This window comes from Physella acuta, unplaced genomic scaffold (assembly GCF_028476545.2).
Source record: "Physella acuta isolate Inbredline_101_S28 unplaced genomic scaffold, ASM2847654v3 ptg000901l, whole genome shotgun sequence".
In the NCBI taxonomy this organism is placed as follows: domain Eukaryota; kingdom Metazoa; phylum Mollusca; class Gastropoda; family Physidae; genus Physella; species Physella acuta.
Window position 1 is genome coordinate 66,347 of NW_026732418.1, and position 17,123 is coordinate 83,469.

The 17,123-nt window shown below is 34.1% G+C and overlaps 3 protein-coding genes across 6 annotated transcripts; 2 read left to right on the forward strand and 1 right to left on the reverse strand.

Moving 5' to 3' along the window:
• The first annotated feature begins 405 nt into the window (after positions 1 to 405).
• LOC131953036 (group XIIA secretory phospholipase A2-like) lies at positions 406 to 4,921 on the forward strand. Of its 3 annotated transcripts, none has more exons than XR_009388586.1 (6): positions 406 to 544; positions 1,065 to 1,264; positions 1,618 to 1,685; positions 2,318 to 2,489; positions 3,274 to 3,967; positions 4,032 to 4,921. XR_009388586.1 is itself a non-coding variant. In XM_059316018.1 (5 exons), the coding sequence occupies exons 2-5, from the start codon at positions 1,078 to 1,080 to the stop codon at positions 3,387 to 3,389; spliced, it is 543 nt and encodes a 180-aa protein (XP_059172001.1). In that variant the 5' UTR covers positions 406 to 544; positions 1,065 to 1,077; the 3' UTR covers positions 3,390 to 4,020. The 3 variants fall into 3 exon arrangements, 1 of the variants encoding a protein (XP_059172001.1); XR_009388587.1 differs by lacking the exon at positions 4,032 to 4,921 and having other exon boundaries at positions 3,274 to 3,768; positions 3,899 to 4,020; XM_059316018.1 differs by lacking the exon at positions 4,032 to 4,921 and having other exon boundaries at positions 3,274 to 4,020.
• A 339-nt stretch (positions 4,922 to 5,260) lies between these two features.
• On the reverse strand, positions 5,261 to 12,876 carry LOC131953035 (sin3 histone deacetylase corepressor complex component SDS3). Of its 2 annotated transcripts, XM_059316015.1 has the most exons (10): positions 12,685 to 12,876; positions 11,501 to 11,591; positions 11,221 to 11,368; positions 10,977 to 11,036; positions 9,464 to 9,508; positions 8,251 to 8,347; positions 7,809 to 7,907; positions 7,140 to 7,314; positions 6,928 to 7,015; positions 5,263 to 6,720 (listed from the first exon to the last, which is right to left on the reverse strand). In XM_059316015.1, exons 1-10 carry the CDS (start codon positions 12,782 to 12,784, stop codon positions 6,625 to 6,627), a joined length of 999 nt encoding a protein of 332 aa, XP_059171998.1. In that variant the 5' UTR covers positions 12,785 to 12,876; the 3' UTR covers positions 5,263 to 6,624. The 2 variants fall into 2 exon arrangements, with proteins under 2 accessions (XP_059172000.1, XP_059171998.1); XM_059316017.1 differs by lacking the exon at positions 9,464 to 9,508 and having other exon boundaries at positions 5,261 to 6,720.
• Positions 12,877 to 13,154: 278 nt separating this feature from the next.
• Positions 13,155 to 16,633, forward strand: LOC131953033 (uncharacterized). The gene is made up of 3 exons (XM_059316013.1): positions 13,155 to 13,745; positions 14,996 to 15,172; positions 15,376 to 16,633. The coding sequence occupies exons 1-3, from the start codon at positions 13,182 to 13,184 to the stop codon at positions 16,129 to 16,131; spliced, it is 1,497 nt and encodes a 498-aa protein (XP_059171996.1). The 5' UTR covers positions 13,155 to 13,181; the 3' UTR covers positions 16,132 to 16,633.
• Positions 16,634 to 17,123: the final 490 nt, after the last annotated feature.

The window sequence follows — 17,123 nt, forward strand, 5'->3', positions numbered from 1 at the left end:
GGGTGTTGGAAAACAGTTGGTTAGAAGCCCTACATTCTACATGAACCCCCCAGAAACAAAATGTTCGCTGAATCGCTATTGGCAACGGCCCGTGTATCGTTTTGATTTATTCTCTGTATGGGATGGGATGATGTGGTGATATCAAAGTATAGAACACCAGTGAAGAATAAAAATTTGAATGTAAGAAAATGAAAAATAATAACGTGGAGAGGCTGAGTGAGAAAGAAATGAGTTACACCGAAGAGTCATACTGAAGTCATACTGGAGAGTCACACTGAAGAGTCACGCTGAAATAGTGCTTCTATCTCTATAAATAGTGTGTAATCTAGGCTATAAAACATATGTCTAAATCACACCGTTTCACGGCGGCTTTTTTTTTTTTTTAATAATTATTTTATCAGAAAGCTCATTGTGTGTAGGTCTGTAAAGTTACACACATTAAAATTGTGATTTTTGTGGGGAGAAATATATCTCGGATTGTTATTAGCAAGATGGATTAATTGTTTTAAGTCGTGTACTTTACATTTTCTTTTAGTTTTACAAGGTACGGTTTATTTTTCATTACGCTGGTTTTGTTTAATTAAACTACGTCAGTAGAGGTAGAATAGTTTAGTTTCTAAACTGTAGAAACACTTCCATGGAAAAAAACATGCTTCGTCTACAGGGGTCTGCCAATAGAGCGAGGTTGCCTATATGACGTGTAGGGGGAGTGACTCAGTGGGGGTGGGGGGTTGGGGAGGAGGGGGTGTTCTATCATAAAATACATTGAGTCATTAGTTTACATCATATTTGAATTGTGACACATCATACTCCTGGCCTACAAGGCATTGTTCTTTGAGAAACTTTGTGATAAGATATCTTGAGGTGTCAAAATGTCTCTAAAAATTATTGAAATTACGAAATTGTGTTGGAAACAGATTTACCCGATAAGTAATGCACGTATTTAATTTAGCTGCAGTTAGAAAGGTTAGTTAGGGCAGTTTGTTTCTATGAAGCTAAAATTAAAATATTTTATTATTACGTATTGTCTTAACGTTTTATCGCATGCCCCCTGCGTTCTACAGAGGAACTAAAACCATGAAACAAGGAAGTGTTGTATCTGTGTTGCTTTTGTTGGCGGCGTGCTGTTTGGTGCGTTATGTTCAGAGCACGACAGCTTCGTCCAATGCGCGCCAACTGTTGGACGGCCTTCAGAAATTCTTTGACAACGCTCACGAGTATATCGGCAACAGTAAGAAGGGGTGTGTCTTCCAGTGCCCTGACGGTAGGGTTTAGTCTAGGTCTATTTTGTTTCTTAAATGTGGGGGTCGAGGATCGCTCATACGTCATTTAGTAAACTGAAGTTGCAACAATTTGAGAAATGTTAAAAGTCGCTTTAGGGATCATCCATCGTTTACGTCACACATAATGGAGGGGGGGGGGGGGGGGGGGAGAGGTCTAACTTTTCTGCCCATATGCTACATTGGGAGGGGGGGGGGTGAATGAAACAAGGTTACAGATCGCCCCATGTTGGGTATTTGCTGATATGTAATTAAATTAGTCGTAGGCCGACACTAATTAACGTTACATTTAAACGCGTTCGCATTCAGAGATTTGAAATGTATTTTATTGCCTCAGGAAATACACCGAAGCAAAATCCAGAATTTACGCCGACTTCGAACGGCTGCGGTGCTTTTGGCTTTAAGGTAAGAAAATTTTGTAGGCCCTTATTACAAGAGATTAAAATTAATTATAAACAGTAAGAAACGTTGGCCAGATTTTTGCTCATTCAATCGTTGAGACGAAAAGACCCATGTATAAACTATTGCTGGCCTTTATAAGATCCCTGCATATCCACCCCTTCATACAACTATTGTAAAATAATACCCCTTAATTCAACCTTTATAATAATTATCATTAAAAATAAAAAATAAAAACCCACGTTTTCTGATTGAACTAAAAAGTGGTAAGCCAGAAGAGGGAAAGTACCGAACCTTGTTTTTATCAAATTACAATTACTAGGTTATGTCCCCTTTTTTGTACAAATCAATAGGAGTCTAAAATGATCAATAAAATTTCTCCATGGATCAATTTAGTAATAATAATAATTGAATACTGTATTGTCATCGGAAACAAAGCTTCCCTGAAAATTTCAACGCGCTAGCTAACTGGGAAGTGCCCGAAATTTCGATCGCAAGATTTGATGGAAAGACAAACAAACAAACAGACGCGAAAGCAAGTTAAAGAAAACGTGGGAAAATTATAACCCTTCATACAACCCCTAACAAATAAGACCCCAGTTACTCCCACCCTTACACCAACTCCTATTTCTCCCCAGCTAGAAGAGCATATAAAAATAGCTGACGTCACTAGTTGCTGTGACGCACACGACGTCTGCTACGACACGTGCAACAGACCGAAAGACACGTGTGACATTGAGTTCAAGGAGTGTCTCGAGGATTTGTGTACCAAATACACTGACGTCTTACCCAACCCCGAGTGGCCAAAATGTAAGTATGTCGAGTGACATCAATGCTAAAAATCAGAAGGACCAAATACCTCACACCAGCCTATTCTTAGCTTCAATATAGCTTTTTGTCAGAATTCACAATGGGAGTAAGACATTTACCCCCCTCCCCCTCCCTAGTAACGGGGTAATATCCAAGACCACTTTTGCTAGGACTGTATGGTACAGTATCAAACATCAATCGAAGAGGAGTCTTGTGAAGCATCGCCTTATGTCGTTGGTTGCATTGCCATTACTAGAACCATTTCTATAGCAAGCTCTCACTTATTATTACACTTCCACTCAGAGTTTCTTCCAGGCATCTCTACCCCCCCCCCCCCCCAGGCCTCTTTTACTAGGCGGATATGATACAGTATCAAACATCAATCTAAAACGCAGAGGCGTAGCGACTCTTCCCGGCGCCCGGGGACAAACTTTCGATTTGCACCCCCGCCCCCCCCCCCCCCTCAAAGTTTCAATTTGTTTTTCCAACCCATTTTGGCGCCCCCTAAGGTCGGCGCCCGGGGACATATGCCCCCCCCCCCCCCCCTCCGCCAAAACGAGTCTTCCACTATTCTGATTTGATTGTTGCACCTCTCGATATGGTTAGCTAGCAGTCAGGACAATGGCTCTTCTGTTTGTTAACGTTTCAGCAATAAACAAGGGACATCACTCTGTTTTTTTTAAAAAATTGTATTATCGCCCTTTACTCATTGTTCCTTAAGAAATCGTATTGTACATTAATTCGAAAACAGAAAATTGATGTAAATGGGATTTTGTTTCTGCAGACTGTGTGCATGGTGTGGACATGATCTACGCTGCTACCATGTTGCTGGGATGTAAACCCTACAGAGATGCCCAGGAGAAGGCGTGTGTATGTGAGACCAGTAGATCTGAACTCTAGGGACACTGATGTGTTAGACAGTCGAGTATGTTAGCTGCACTAGTCATGTTGTTGTATCTGTTGGTGATGTGTCAGTACAGGTGTGGCAGGTATTTTATGTCTCAGGTGTAGTGTGTCATGTTGTATGTGTTGGTGATGTATCAGTACAGGTGTGGCAGGTAATTTATGTCTCAGGTGTAGTGTCTCATGTTGTGTCTGTTGGTGATGTATCAGTACAGGTGTGGCAGGTAATTTATGTCTCAGGTGTAGTGTCTCATGTTGTATCTGTTGGTGATGTGTCAGTAAGGTGTGTCAGGTGATTTATGTCTCAGGTGTAGTGTCTCATGTTGTATCTGTTGGTGATGTGTCAGTAAGGTGTGTCAGGTGATTTATGTCTCAGGTGTAGTGTCTCATGTTGTATCTGTTGGTGATGTGTCAGTACAGGTGTGGCAGGTGATGGCTCAGGTGTAGTGTCTCATGTTGTATCTGTTGGTGATGTGTCAGTACAGGTGTGGCAGGTGATGGCTCAGGTGTAGTGTCTCATGTTGTATCTGTTGGTGATGTGTCAGTACAGGTGTGGCAGGTGATTTATGTCTCAGGTGTAGTGTCTCATGTTGTATCTGTTGGTGATGTGTCAGTAAGGTGTGTCAGGTGATGGCTCAGGTGTAGTGTCTCATGTTGTTTCTGTTGGTGATGTGTCAGTACAGGTGTGGCAGGTGATGTCTCAGGTGTAGTGTCTCATGTTGTATCTGTTGGTGATGTGTCAGTACAGTTGTGGCAGGTGATTTATGTCTCAGGTGTAGTGTCTGATGTTGTATCTGTTGGTGATGTGTCAGTACAGGTGTGGCAGGTGATGTCTCAGGTGTAGTGTCTCATGTTGTATCTGTTGGTGATGTGTCAGTACAGGTGTGGCAGGTGATGTCTCAGGTGTAGTGTCTCATGTTGTATCTGTTGGTGATGTGTCAGTACAGTTGTGGCAGGTGATTTATGTCTCAGGTGTAGTGTCTGATGTTGTATCTGTTGGTGATGTGTCAGTACAGGTGTGGCAGGTGATTTATGTCTCAGGTGTAGTGTCTGATGTTGTATCTGTTGGTGATGTGTCAGTACAGGTGTGGCAGGTGATTTATGCCTCAGGTGTAGTGTCTCATGTTGTATCTGTTGGTGATGTGTCAGTACAGGTGTGGCATGTGATTTATGTCTCAGTTGTAGTGTCTCAGGTAACATTAAGACGGGTGGAGTTATGTGTACCCAACTGTTGATGAAGTTACAACACAAATATCAGCTGCAACATTGTTCAAATATAATGAAATCTATTGCCCCTGGATTCTGGGCTCTGTTAATTTATTTAACACAAAATGAAATTTGTCATACAAAACTAATCTGCATAGTTCAATGTGATCGTATTCAATGACTAATAAATATTTAAATGTTTCTAAGATTTTAGTTTTCAATTTTTACAATATTAAATCTTTCAATTCAATTTTAATTATCAAATATTTTACAGTTAATAATTTTTTTGGGAAAATAAACAGTACATAAAATGTTTGACAAAATAATCTTTATATAACAATGTAGATGAATATTGGGTAAATGATGTTTTTAATTTAATTGTGACATTGTCATTACTTTCATGTGATTACATGTGTGAAAATTACTTCTGAGAAAAAGAAAACAAAATGCATACTTTTGAGGTTATTGTATTAGTTTTGCAAAAAAAAAAAAAAAAGCCTATTTCTTTAACATTTTTTAAAAGGATCAGATTATCCTAATGAATGTTTAGAACTTTTTTTTGCAAAAGAAAATTGTATTCTCCTTTTATTTAAGCAAACACATTAGTCGCATGATTTATGTTTGCATTACGATTTTATTTTAGCTGCAAATGTTTAAAAAAAAAAGAAATAAAATGCTATTGAACTTGCTGTAGAGTGTATTTTGATAGGTGAGAATGCAAGTTGTACAGTAGATTTGGTGACATGATATCATACACAACTTGAGACAAAAATAACCAATGTTTTATTCAGGTGAAATTCATCATTCATCAAGTAAAAATTCATCATTCAAAGTTATCAAAGTACTGATTGTTTTGCTGCCTGTAGCTTTACCACAATCAAACAGGGTCACTACACCACTTTTACCATTTCACTGGTCAGTCTGGCATCAATGTCCACTAGATTAACATTACAGTTGGCAGATAATCTGGCATAAATGTCCACTAGATTAACATTACAGTTGGCAGATAATCTGGCATAAATGTCCACTAGATTAACATTACATTTGGCAGTTAATCTGGCATCAATGTCCACTAGATTAACATTACAGTTAGCAGATAATCTGGCATCAATGTCCACTAGATTAACATTACAGTTAGCAGTTAATCTGGCATCAATGTCCACTAGATTAACATTACATTAATTATAGTTTCCAAAAAAAATAAGCTTAACTCATGTGTTTAAATTATTTAACTCATAAAATATATTAGGCTTTCACAAACATAACATGCTATAAATGACTAATTAATTTTAAAAAAAAACTACTAAATAATTAGATCAATAGATGTTTTAAATAAATATTTGTCACACTGTACTTGCTTTTGTAAACAATAGCAGGCTAAGGATACAATCACTTAGCCTCAGGAAGTCATGTGAATAAAATCAATGGACATGGTCAGATGGACCAGCAAATATGTTTCCAGTGGCAGCAGATTTGATTTTAACATTGACCAATGGCAAGGATAGAGAAAATGTATATAGTCATCAAAATATTTACAAATATTTACAAATATTTACAAATAAACATGAATATCTTATTTACATGTCTACCCCATATTGACACTAAATCTTCATTTTGTATCTGCTAATATTTTGTCCTGTCACAAGCTACTTTTGCTTACAAATGTAGCTATAAAAATGTCAACAAAAAGGTTGCTAATTGCTAATGCTTTTTGAAACCAGTGTATAGTATGTACTCATGCAACAAATCAAAGCCCCATGTCTCTCCTACCACAATGTTACAGTGGACTGTAGTGAGTTTTAAAATAGAAATCCACAGTTTCAACCTTTTAGTAGGACCCGGCTATAGGTTAAGACGGTCTCATATCGCCCCCCCCCCCCCCCTTAACAACCTTCACTGTATCATATACACATTTCATATTCTATGTGACTGAATCAAACAACAAACTTAAATGAAATGTTTTGTACAATGGACCAATGGATGATAATTTAAACAAGTGAGAACAGAAGACAGCTCTGACAAAATGCTACGTTGTTCTCTTTTTCATGACAAATTTGCCCTTTTGAAACTGTGAAATGTAAATGCGGAGTTTGGAGTTATCTCCACTCCTCTTGATCCAGATCTGAAACAAAAAGTGTCAGAATTTTGTCAAAAATTGTGTCACCTAAACAAATAAAATATACAGAATTTGACTCAATCACCAAGGTAACTTGAAAAAGAAACGAACATATTTTTTAAAAGAGCATTATCTTTTGCTATAAATTTCATGGAGAGTCTATTCTGCTAAATATTGTAGAGTATCAAATAAACAAAATGTGAGAAGACCTACCTCTTGATTGCCTATATTTGTAATGGTTCCGTAGATCCTGGGGCCACCTTCTTTGCTGTCTACCTGTACCATGGTGTTTCTCTGATACCTTAAAGAGAGAAATACAACTCAAACATTTTGTACACAAGTTCAAGTATTTGAGCAACTTTAAAAGTAGATGTTGAATACATGAGAAAAAATTTTAAGCAATAAAATTCTAAAGATCAACTTACCATTTCTTGTCATACCACAATCTGCCCTCCTCTATCCTAACATCAGACGTGCTATCTGGGACAGGACTAGGGTTAGCCACCAGCAGTTTTTTGGCAATAGGTTTACCACTGACTTTCATCAGGACCCGGATGTCGTCATTAACTAGATCATCATCTAGCAGCAGACAGACCTGAGGTACACATGGTTAAGGCAAACTTGGAAGAAAAAAGAATTTTATATACTGCTCAAATTCACATCAGTTTGAATATTGTTTTATTTACATATTTAACTTTACAAATCTTAAGATCAGCACATCAACAAATTTGTGTTAAATTATAAATTTACAAACTATGTAGGGAAAAATGCACTTATTAAAATAAATGTGTGTAGAAAATTTTAGCTAAAATTGTATTAGATTAGAAGGTTCAATTATATGTTTATAAACACATTTTTTCAGAGTAGTTTCCCTCTACATCCTGCTAATATAGCACAAATATTTCTGCAGAACATTCATTATTTGTAATGTTTCTTACAACAACCACATTGGGTGGTCAAGTGTTAGGTAAAGTGAAAGGTCATCATTTTCAGCATGTGAACACTACAGAAGGAAAAAAGTATTAAAATTCAACACATCCACATTCATTAACCTCTAGTTTTGCCCAAATGGTTATCATTTAATAAAAGGATATCTGGCGAGGGTTTCCTTCTTTTTTCTGGTATGGGTACTGGGTCGTTTGGTCGTCTACGTAGTTTACGAGTCATTGTAGGCTTTACCTCCATAAAATCAGCTAAGGAAAAATAATGATAACTAAGTACTGAAATTAAGGATAGATTGTGTGAAAGTATAAATAAGAATATTTAAGAATAATGTTTCGGAAAAATTATTTTTGTCATGATAATTTTCTTTTAATGCTTATAGATTGCAATGATAATAACATGAAATTATTACAATATAATACATGTAGCAGTCTTATAAGACAAAGCACTTAAAACAAATCTTAATTCAGCATAGTTTATATTTATCTATTGTAATTTTAAAATAAGTTTAAAACTAGCATTTTAAAAAATTGTCTTGAGATTGCATAATGAATCCAGCATGATGTAGATCACAGAAACAAGAGCATTACTCACCTCCATTAAGGTCCAATGTTTGTCTCTCTAATTCAATCATGTTGCGTTTTTCTTTTAAATCACTTATTAAACTTTCCTTCATATCTATTTTCTTTTCCTGAAATAAACATCATTTATGGTATAATAATTGTAGGGGTATTATAATATTTTAAGATACTAGCAAAATATATTTCTTGGAAGCCATCATTTGAATTCACCCATATTTAACTGCTGTAGCAAAGATATCTTAAAATAGCTGGTTGAAAGTTAAATATTTTTCTCAAAAAATTGATTCTTTAAGTTATGCATATCTTAGGACATGAGATATTAAGAAAAGAGAACTTGTTTACAGACTAATTAAACTCAATACTTGCTTTACTTTACGTGTTATAGATTTTTTTAAAACTATGTCCCTTGTTTAAATGGGTACAAATATAACAAGTTAAAATTAATGTTAATTTGTGTTTTATAAAACAATTGTGTTTATTTCCTAAGAAACAGGAGGTAGACAAAAGAGAAATTATTTGGATGAGGCCCTCATTAATTTTTTAAACATGCAATATCATTGTGTTTGATACAGTAAAACTCTACTTCTTCTAGATGTACAATCAGTATTAACATTTTAAAATTAAGATCATCATTCTATGTAAGCAGGCCAAGCATTTTACAAGGGCAGGTATACAAACAGCTCAAACATTTTAGTAGTTACTAACTAACATATTGCCAGAACAATTCACATGTGATATGGTGGTGTTTTTGTAATTTGCTTTTTTTTTTTAGCTATTATAAGAGATATGTAATCTTTGCACTGAGAAAGGAGTTCTAATTATGTTTAAAATTATTCATAATTAAAGTATCAGTAAAGTAAGTTTTGTTTATGTATCCAACATGGCTTTTAAAAATTTTCATACAATATTTGCTTGAGCAACAGACCTTTCTAATGATGAATTTGCTGTAATATTTAAAAGCCAGTTGAAATAAAACAAAAAAATCTTGTAATTAGATGATTAAAATCTACCATATCACAGAAATTGGTATCATCTACTTTAAATAGAACGTGTTATCTCAAGTGAAATTTAACTTATAATAAAAATTTATAATTAAATAACCAATAACATAGCAAATAAAAGTGCAAACTCCAAACTTTAAACTCTGGGTTGTATTAATAAGTTGATGAGGCATATTTTAAGCAGTAAAGGTAATCAAATACACTAGAAATCATCATTGAGAATACCTTATACTGTTCGAGTAATCTTTCCTTCAATGCCTCTCGCTCTTTCTGAAATAGGCCCAGGGACTCACAATAAAGTTGACAAATAATAATCACAGTAAGCATGGGAAGGTTATGGAAAAAAAATGTTTATATAATAATGTTCTATAGCTAAGTATCATGCAAGTGATTTCAAAACAAAAACTAGATGTAAAAATTCAACCCTTAGTATTAAATGCTGGTAATAGTGGTAACTTATAAACATTCATAAAATGTAGCAACAATAGAGATACATTAAAAACAAATCTAATTAGTGATCAAAATTAATCAAGTTAAAAGAAATGATTGCAACTGTGAGCAAGCAGTTACCTCAACTAACTACAAAGGTGGTTAATGGAAATAAAATGTGTCACAATAAAGTGTGCTCTTTGTGATAAAATCTAGCTACACATGTAGAGCTGTAAAAATTAAATAGCTACACACTGAACATATTTTATTTAGAAAACAGTCTCTTTAATGGCTGAAATATTTTAACATTCAAGGTGTAAATAATTAACTGATGTCATTAATTTCTTATACTGAATGTTTTGATAAATCTAGTTACTCTTGAAACGTTAAATTTCAAAGAATTATTTCAGATACAAATGCACTGAACTGTTTTTATTCATTGCTGTACTTACAATTTGCATTTTTAAATATTTTGCTTAAAAATCTAGAGAGCATTATAATTTATTATTCTCAATTCAATTTATTGGAAATACAGAAGATTGTAACGTATAAATTTTAAAATGGATTTTAAGTATTTTTTTTTAGATGAATGTTGATCTATCAAAACTGTAATCTTTGCAATGTTATCTTTTATTAAAAATACACAAATTTAATGTTTCATACTAATTGGAGCAGTTATTATCTTTTCAAAACTAGCCATCCTCTACAGAGATGCATGCTTTAGTATATATATTAGCTTAACTATTGAAAGGTTAGTCATTTATTAGAATATTTTTTAAAAATTTCAGTTTTTTAAACAGATTTTTGTATACTTATCATTTGTAGTTAAAGAGCCTTAATTGGTCAATGGATTTTTTTTAAAACAAATTTTTTTTTTCTTAGCAAAACAAAGTATATCAGGTTTTATAACAATAGATCTACTTCAAAGCTTAAATTGCTAGAAACTGAAACCAAATGTAGTAATATATTGAGTATTGTAAAAAAAAATGTAAATACAAGGATTATTAAGAAAAAAAATTTTTTTGCAATTAAATTGTAACCCATGCAATACCACAAATAATAAAAAGAATAGGTATCCAACTGAATGAAGACATTTCTTTTTTGTTGTTTGTATTAAATTTCGCTACAAGAGAAATTAAATTAAGTACATTAGATAACATCGCTAACACTCATTCCTTAACATATCTTCAAGTAGTTGAACGCCTTAGAATAACTAGTGATACAATGTGAAACTAAAAAAGAATTTATAGTTGGAGATAGATAAAATGCGTCAAGCCAGCTTAAGTTAGCTTATTTTCATTCCACTTGCCTCAAATTCTTTCTGTGCATTATTGCAGTCTGTATCATAATTCCTATCTGCTCTTTCAATCTGCAGCAAAATGTTATCAGTGTTAATAGTTGCTCAATGGACATCATGAGGAGCTATTTTTTCTCCATACCAACAGTAAAAAAAATAAGCACATGAAACATTTTAAAGCAGTGACAAAACTATTTTATTATTAAATTTCCTATTCTTAACACAACACTGAAAACTAGCATGCCAAACAACTAACCTCAACAGTTTTACTTATTTCATTCTGTCTCAGACGTTCTCGATATTGAAGTTCAATCTTTTTTGTTCTTTTTAAAAACTCTGGCAATGATCCTTCTTGTAGCATTCCAATGTGTTTCTTTATCTGGGCAAGTTTATCTTGATACATCCTAAATGTAGTTTCATTTGCAATTTAATACAGGAAAACAAATTCGACATAGAACTGTGTTTATAAAAAAAGGTGTGTAAAAGCTATATTAAATTTGGTGAAATTTAGTTAACTGCTACAGAAATCCACTCACTGTTCCTTAATTTCTGTTCTCTGTACTGTGTTTGATGAGGCAGTTTGGTTATTTTTTGGCTTGTCTTCTGTTTCACTAGCATCTGCAGTGTCTAAAAAAAAATGATAAAAACGGCATGAGACTGTAGGAAACAATTAAGGGAGCACACATCATAAAGTAAATAGTGACTTTCAGAGAGAATACATTTTGTAAGTTATCAGCAATGCCTTAGTTGTGCCTTTGAACAATATTGTGACTTCAGCTGCCAACCAAAATGCTGAGACTGAGCTGAGACAGAGCATATTTGATTGGTTGGCAGCTACACCGAAAACCACTCAGGATTTTTCTAAATTTTTTCCGTTAATCCATTGATTAATCCACTTTTTTATTTGCACTTGACAAGTTTTATAATATTTCATTAGGTTGATTAGGCCTAGGCCGCCATGGCCCAAGAATTGGCAAGAATCTATTTGATTGTAATTTATAAATTATTTGCATTGCTGTTGATGTTGTTGTACTTGATAGTTGAGAGTTCAAGCCTTGATGAACTCAAGGAGTTGACTCAGTTGAGTACTTGAGAGTTAGTAAGTTAGCCCTGTTACCTGTTAGCAACACACTAAGTCATAACATCTCAGTACACACTCACAGTCACACACAGTGTAACTCAGACTCAGTAACTCAGTACTCAGTAACACTAACTAACACACACACACAACATTAAAAAAATAAAGAATATCTATATATATAATTCACTTCTGGGAGCCGTTAGAAAACAAGCTGCAAGCGCCTCCTTGCAGTCCCCTCTCTTTCTCTCTATCACTATCACTACCACCCCCACCCCACCCCCACATTGTCTGGTGAGCTGTGGTCACGCTAAATGTTTACAAAGCTAAATGTTTACAAATCGTAGAGCCGTAGTGCCGGGTGTCTATTAGGGGCAGATAATTTAGTTCGATTTTAAACTTACAGATGGTAACTAAGAAATAACTAAGAGGAGGCTGTAGGGTCGGGGTTAGGGGAAAGGGGACGGGGGGGGGGTTTAGTGTTTTAAAGCAAATATTTTCAGTGGCAGCATTGGTACTGCCGAATTCACAAATTATGAATTACTGAAAAGTAGAAAATAAAACAACTAAATTTAAAATTAAATATAGCGGCGTATGATACGCTGCGGGTCGGCTCGTAAAATAATATAATACAAAGCTTACCCTCATCAGATATATTTTCTTCTGCTTCCTTTTCATCTTCTACGTCTGAACTTTCTCCGTCACATTCATTTCCAGGACGAGGAGAAGTAAATGCTGACATGTCGGTAAAAAAAACAATGTTTATCTGAGAAAACAAATCTTACTCTCAGACCTATGCTTGGCTGTGTAAGTTCAATTCAGCATACAAGTTTATGTTGCTTCCTCTCATGTTAAAAACAAGATGTTATTTTTTTATTTAACGAAATAGGCCCTTGGCCTAAGTATTGAAAACAAGCAGAAATTTTAAAAACTCTAATTCTAAATATTTAAAAAAAATTTTTAAACATGATTTAAATCTATATCAATTTATTGACAATAACTTTTAGGTTTTCAAATTAAGAGAGAATATTTTGTTTCGATCCTTATTAATTAAACCGTTGCTAATTCCCTTTCTTTCAATCCCTTTACTGTCTCTCTCTCTCTCTCATGAACCTTAGCAGACGTAAACAATTTTTAAAATGGCTGCTTCTGACGAAGAGGCAAAAACTTATATCACTTTAAAACGTAAGCTTTCACCACAAAAAACGTCATTTACATCCAACCCGTACCCAGTCGATGTTACTGAAACGCACAAACAAGCTTCGATCGCTAGAACCGCCTCTGAATATGACTCCGGTGGGTTAGGCAGTCCTCCTAAAAAACGTTTATTTGTGACTGTTGACGCTGATGGAAATCAAGTTCAAGTAGAGGTGCCACACAATGCTTTGCCTGAAGGAGTCAATCCTGATGACACGAATTCTTACATTGTGAATGCAGAAGACATCAATCTCGATTTGACATCATATTCTTATTCTGTAGTAGTTGATGGAATTGTTGAGGATGTTGACTTGAATGATTGTCAGTACAGTGATGAACCAGTGAAGGGAAGTTTGAAACCTGATGAATTAGATGAAGGGGAAAGTGAAAGTGGCGATGAACACGACGATGTTGAAGAAAAAGATGCAAATTACATTATATCTGAGCCCGATGATGCAGATCCAATGTTTAAGTCGCATTATAGGATGAGCCGTATTGTTGCATCTGTAAGGACAATTAAATTAGCTAGTGTACTATTTGAGTGTTACTGTTGTTAAGTAAGTAGTAAGTAGTGTACTGTTACATAAGACAGTTAAGTCATGTGTATGATGTATATATATATATATATATATATATATATGCATAAATAGTATTGACTCGAGATTGAGTATTGAGTATATAATAGACATCTACTATTATTATTATACTATACTATAGATAGCCTATCACTAGAGGATCTAGTAATAGTGTGTGTAACTAGGTATGACAGTGTATGTAGATCTAGTCAAGGGATATATACTATATAGGTGTCTAGTTGTAGTTATGTAACATGTTATGTATAGGCTGACCTCACAATAGATCTATATAGTATTAGTAGTTATTGAAACATGGAGAGGCTGACCTCACAATATGTAGTACTTACAGAAACATGGGAACTCTGTACTTTAATTACTGCATTTATTATAGTCTGAAAAGGGTTCTTTACTTTAACAAACACTAATATAGGCATTAGGACAATTATTGTTCAGCATCAGTAAAAACTCAAATCATTACCTAACCCTTATAGCCATTAGTCTTTTTCTCTTGAGATATAGATTCTATCTGTACTTGTCAGTATAGATATGCTTGGTACTGAGGAAAGATTCTCTTAAGATAGATTTCTCTCTATGCTGCTCTTATGTCTTTATTACTTATTAGTCTCCCAATATTACCTTTTGTCTGTTGTGTCCACTATAGTACAGTCCCTTGAAGAAAGTTGTCACATTTGTCATCTGTAGATGCTTTTAAGTTTACATAATCATTAAAGCAATTACTGATAACTCTTTACTATTTGTTATAGTTTTTCTACTCCAAGTTGCAAATTTATTTTTGTCTCTAAGCTGTCTGGATCCATCCATTCTTAATTATCTCCACTGTTTACTTTGCATAGTTATAAAAGCTTGTCTGACATCTTCTCAAGTTATCAAAAACGGAAGAGTGATTATGACCATTTTATTTTTTAATGTCATACTGTTGTATAGTTTCCAAAGTAATTTTTTTTTCAAATTATCATGAGCTTTTTTAGCCAAAAAACATTATAGGCCCACATAGTGGACTATTTTTTTCCTGTGTTTGTTTTAGGATCTAGCTGTGATTATAAATTGTCACAATATTCCATTTATGTAAACTAACCTGCAATTTTATTCAGAGCATTTAGTCTTTTCTATTTAGTATTTTATTAAATAAGTATAAGTGATCAGTTTTTCTTTTTTAATAGGAACTAATGGATAAAATTGGTTCACATCCAAAAATGAATGGCAGAGTGCAGACTTTAGAACAAAAAGTTCTGGCTTCTCTGTTTCTCCTTGGCAATAAGACCAGCTACATCGTTGCCTCGGACAAGTTCCACATGTCCAAGGGATCGCTGTATTTGACTCTTAAAAACTTTTGTCAGGTTGGTAGTTATCCTTAAAACTTTACATTAGTGTCTGTATGCATCATTTTTCCAGTTTAAAAGACAAAACTGCAAACAAAATTAATTGCAGTGTTTGCTTAAAGTATTAACGTAAAGTTAGTACTTGATTAAAATTATTTTTCCTTGTTGCCATGGCTGTTTGTTTACTATTTTAAGTCTCCAACTTACATGTTTATTTTCAGGTTCTTACAGAGATGCGAAGTGATTACATCAAATGGCCTATTGATCAAATTGGACTTAGAAAAATTGCCCAAGAGTTTGAACAAGAAACAGGAATGCCAGGAGTAGTTGGAGCTATTGATGGTATCCATTTTCCTATTAAGCAAAAGTCCCGCTTGGCCCATGCTTACAGAAACAACCAAAACTATCTCAGTATCCATATGCAAGCAGTCTGTGATGCGAACCTTATGTTCCTTGATGTCCACTGTGGTAATCCGGGTTCTGTTGATGATGAGACAGTCTATAGATCATGTGATCTGAGGGATAAGCTTTTGCATGACCCCTTGCCAGCAGATCTTCATCTAGTTGGCGATTCAGGATATCCCTTAGAACCCTTTATGTTAACACCATATCCAGGTGACATACGTCGTTTGTCACCTTCTCAGAGAGAGTTTAATGAGCGTCACAACAGTGCTTTGCTAGCAGTTAAACTGTCGCTACAACTTCTGCAGGGGCGGTTTCAGCGCCTAAAGTTTCTTGACATGGAGAGGGAATCTGACATCCCTGTTACTATTGTTGCCTGCTGTGTGCTTCACTGTTTTCTTCTACAAGAAGAATGTGAAGATGATGATGAGTTCTTAGATTTTACAGATATTGATCCTAACCCTGATATAAATAAATCAGAAAAAGAGCTTAGAGCACTTAGCAACCATTACCAACCAGAGGCAGCCAGTAAACGAGATGTGTTGGCTAATTTAATATCACCAGTTCAGTGCTAGATTGCATTTTTCTGTTTTGTTATTCTGTTTTATTGTTACCAGTTTTCCTAGTGTTCAACAGTAGAGAAACCAGTATTAAAGTGTATATACTAAGCACTCTGTGATAAGGCTGTCTTCAGATAGCTCAGAAAGTATTGAGATTTTTTTTAAAAAGGTAAAATAATGGGATGGATCCACCCAACCAGAATTAGCCACTAATTAATTTAATTTCTTAGACCTCCTATATGTCTAAGCTGGAAGTATTTGTTGTGAAGATGATATTTAAAATTTATAAATTGAATCATCATAATTTTTAAAAACTGACATCCCAAGAAGATATATGTTAAAAAGATCAGCTATGCATATTTTGGTGATTTCTGTAAATAGGTATTTTTTTATCATCTCTGATAAGTAATCTCAAAAGATACTTATAAATTTTACTAATAAACAAGTTTTACCCCTAAAGATGTAAGAAGTGACTAGTAGGACAATTATTTATTCAATATTATAAATCTATTTACAAATGTTTAAGGAACAATGTCACTAATTTTTAAACAAAGTAAATTTTTAATGTAATATTTAATTTTAATAAGTTATGTTACACATGTTTTACCACTGATTGATTTGTGCTAGGCAAAGCATTTATTGTTGTGTTTATCAACCTTAAATTCCTTCTTTGCTTGAGCCTAAAGTATACTGTGGATTTCAGTATTTGTTAGTTAAACAATCAGTTGTGTTGAACCTGGTTGATGAAGTCAATTGCAGTAAGTTGTTACTTTTTAACTCTTTGTGTTTTGAGGTTTTATTATTTATTTGATATTTGGTGCTGAAACCTTTTTTGAATAATTTTTTGTTGTTTTTTTTAATTGTGATTCATTTTAAAGAAAAATGTCAAAGTTTTGAGGGAAGAATTAGATTTGTTGTATTTAGTATTCTAATGATTATTTTTCAATGTCTAGCAATTGCAAAAATACTAAATACAAATAATAATTAATATTTTTATGTTGACTTGT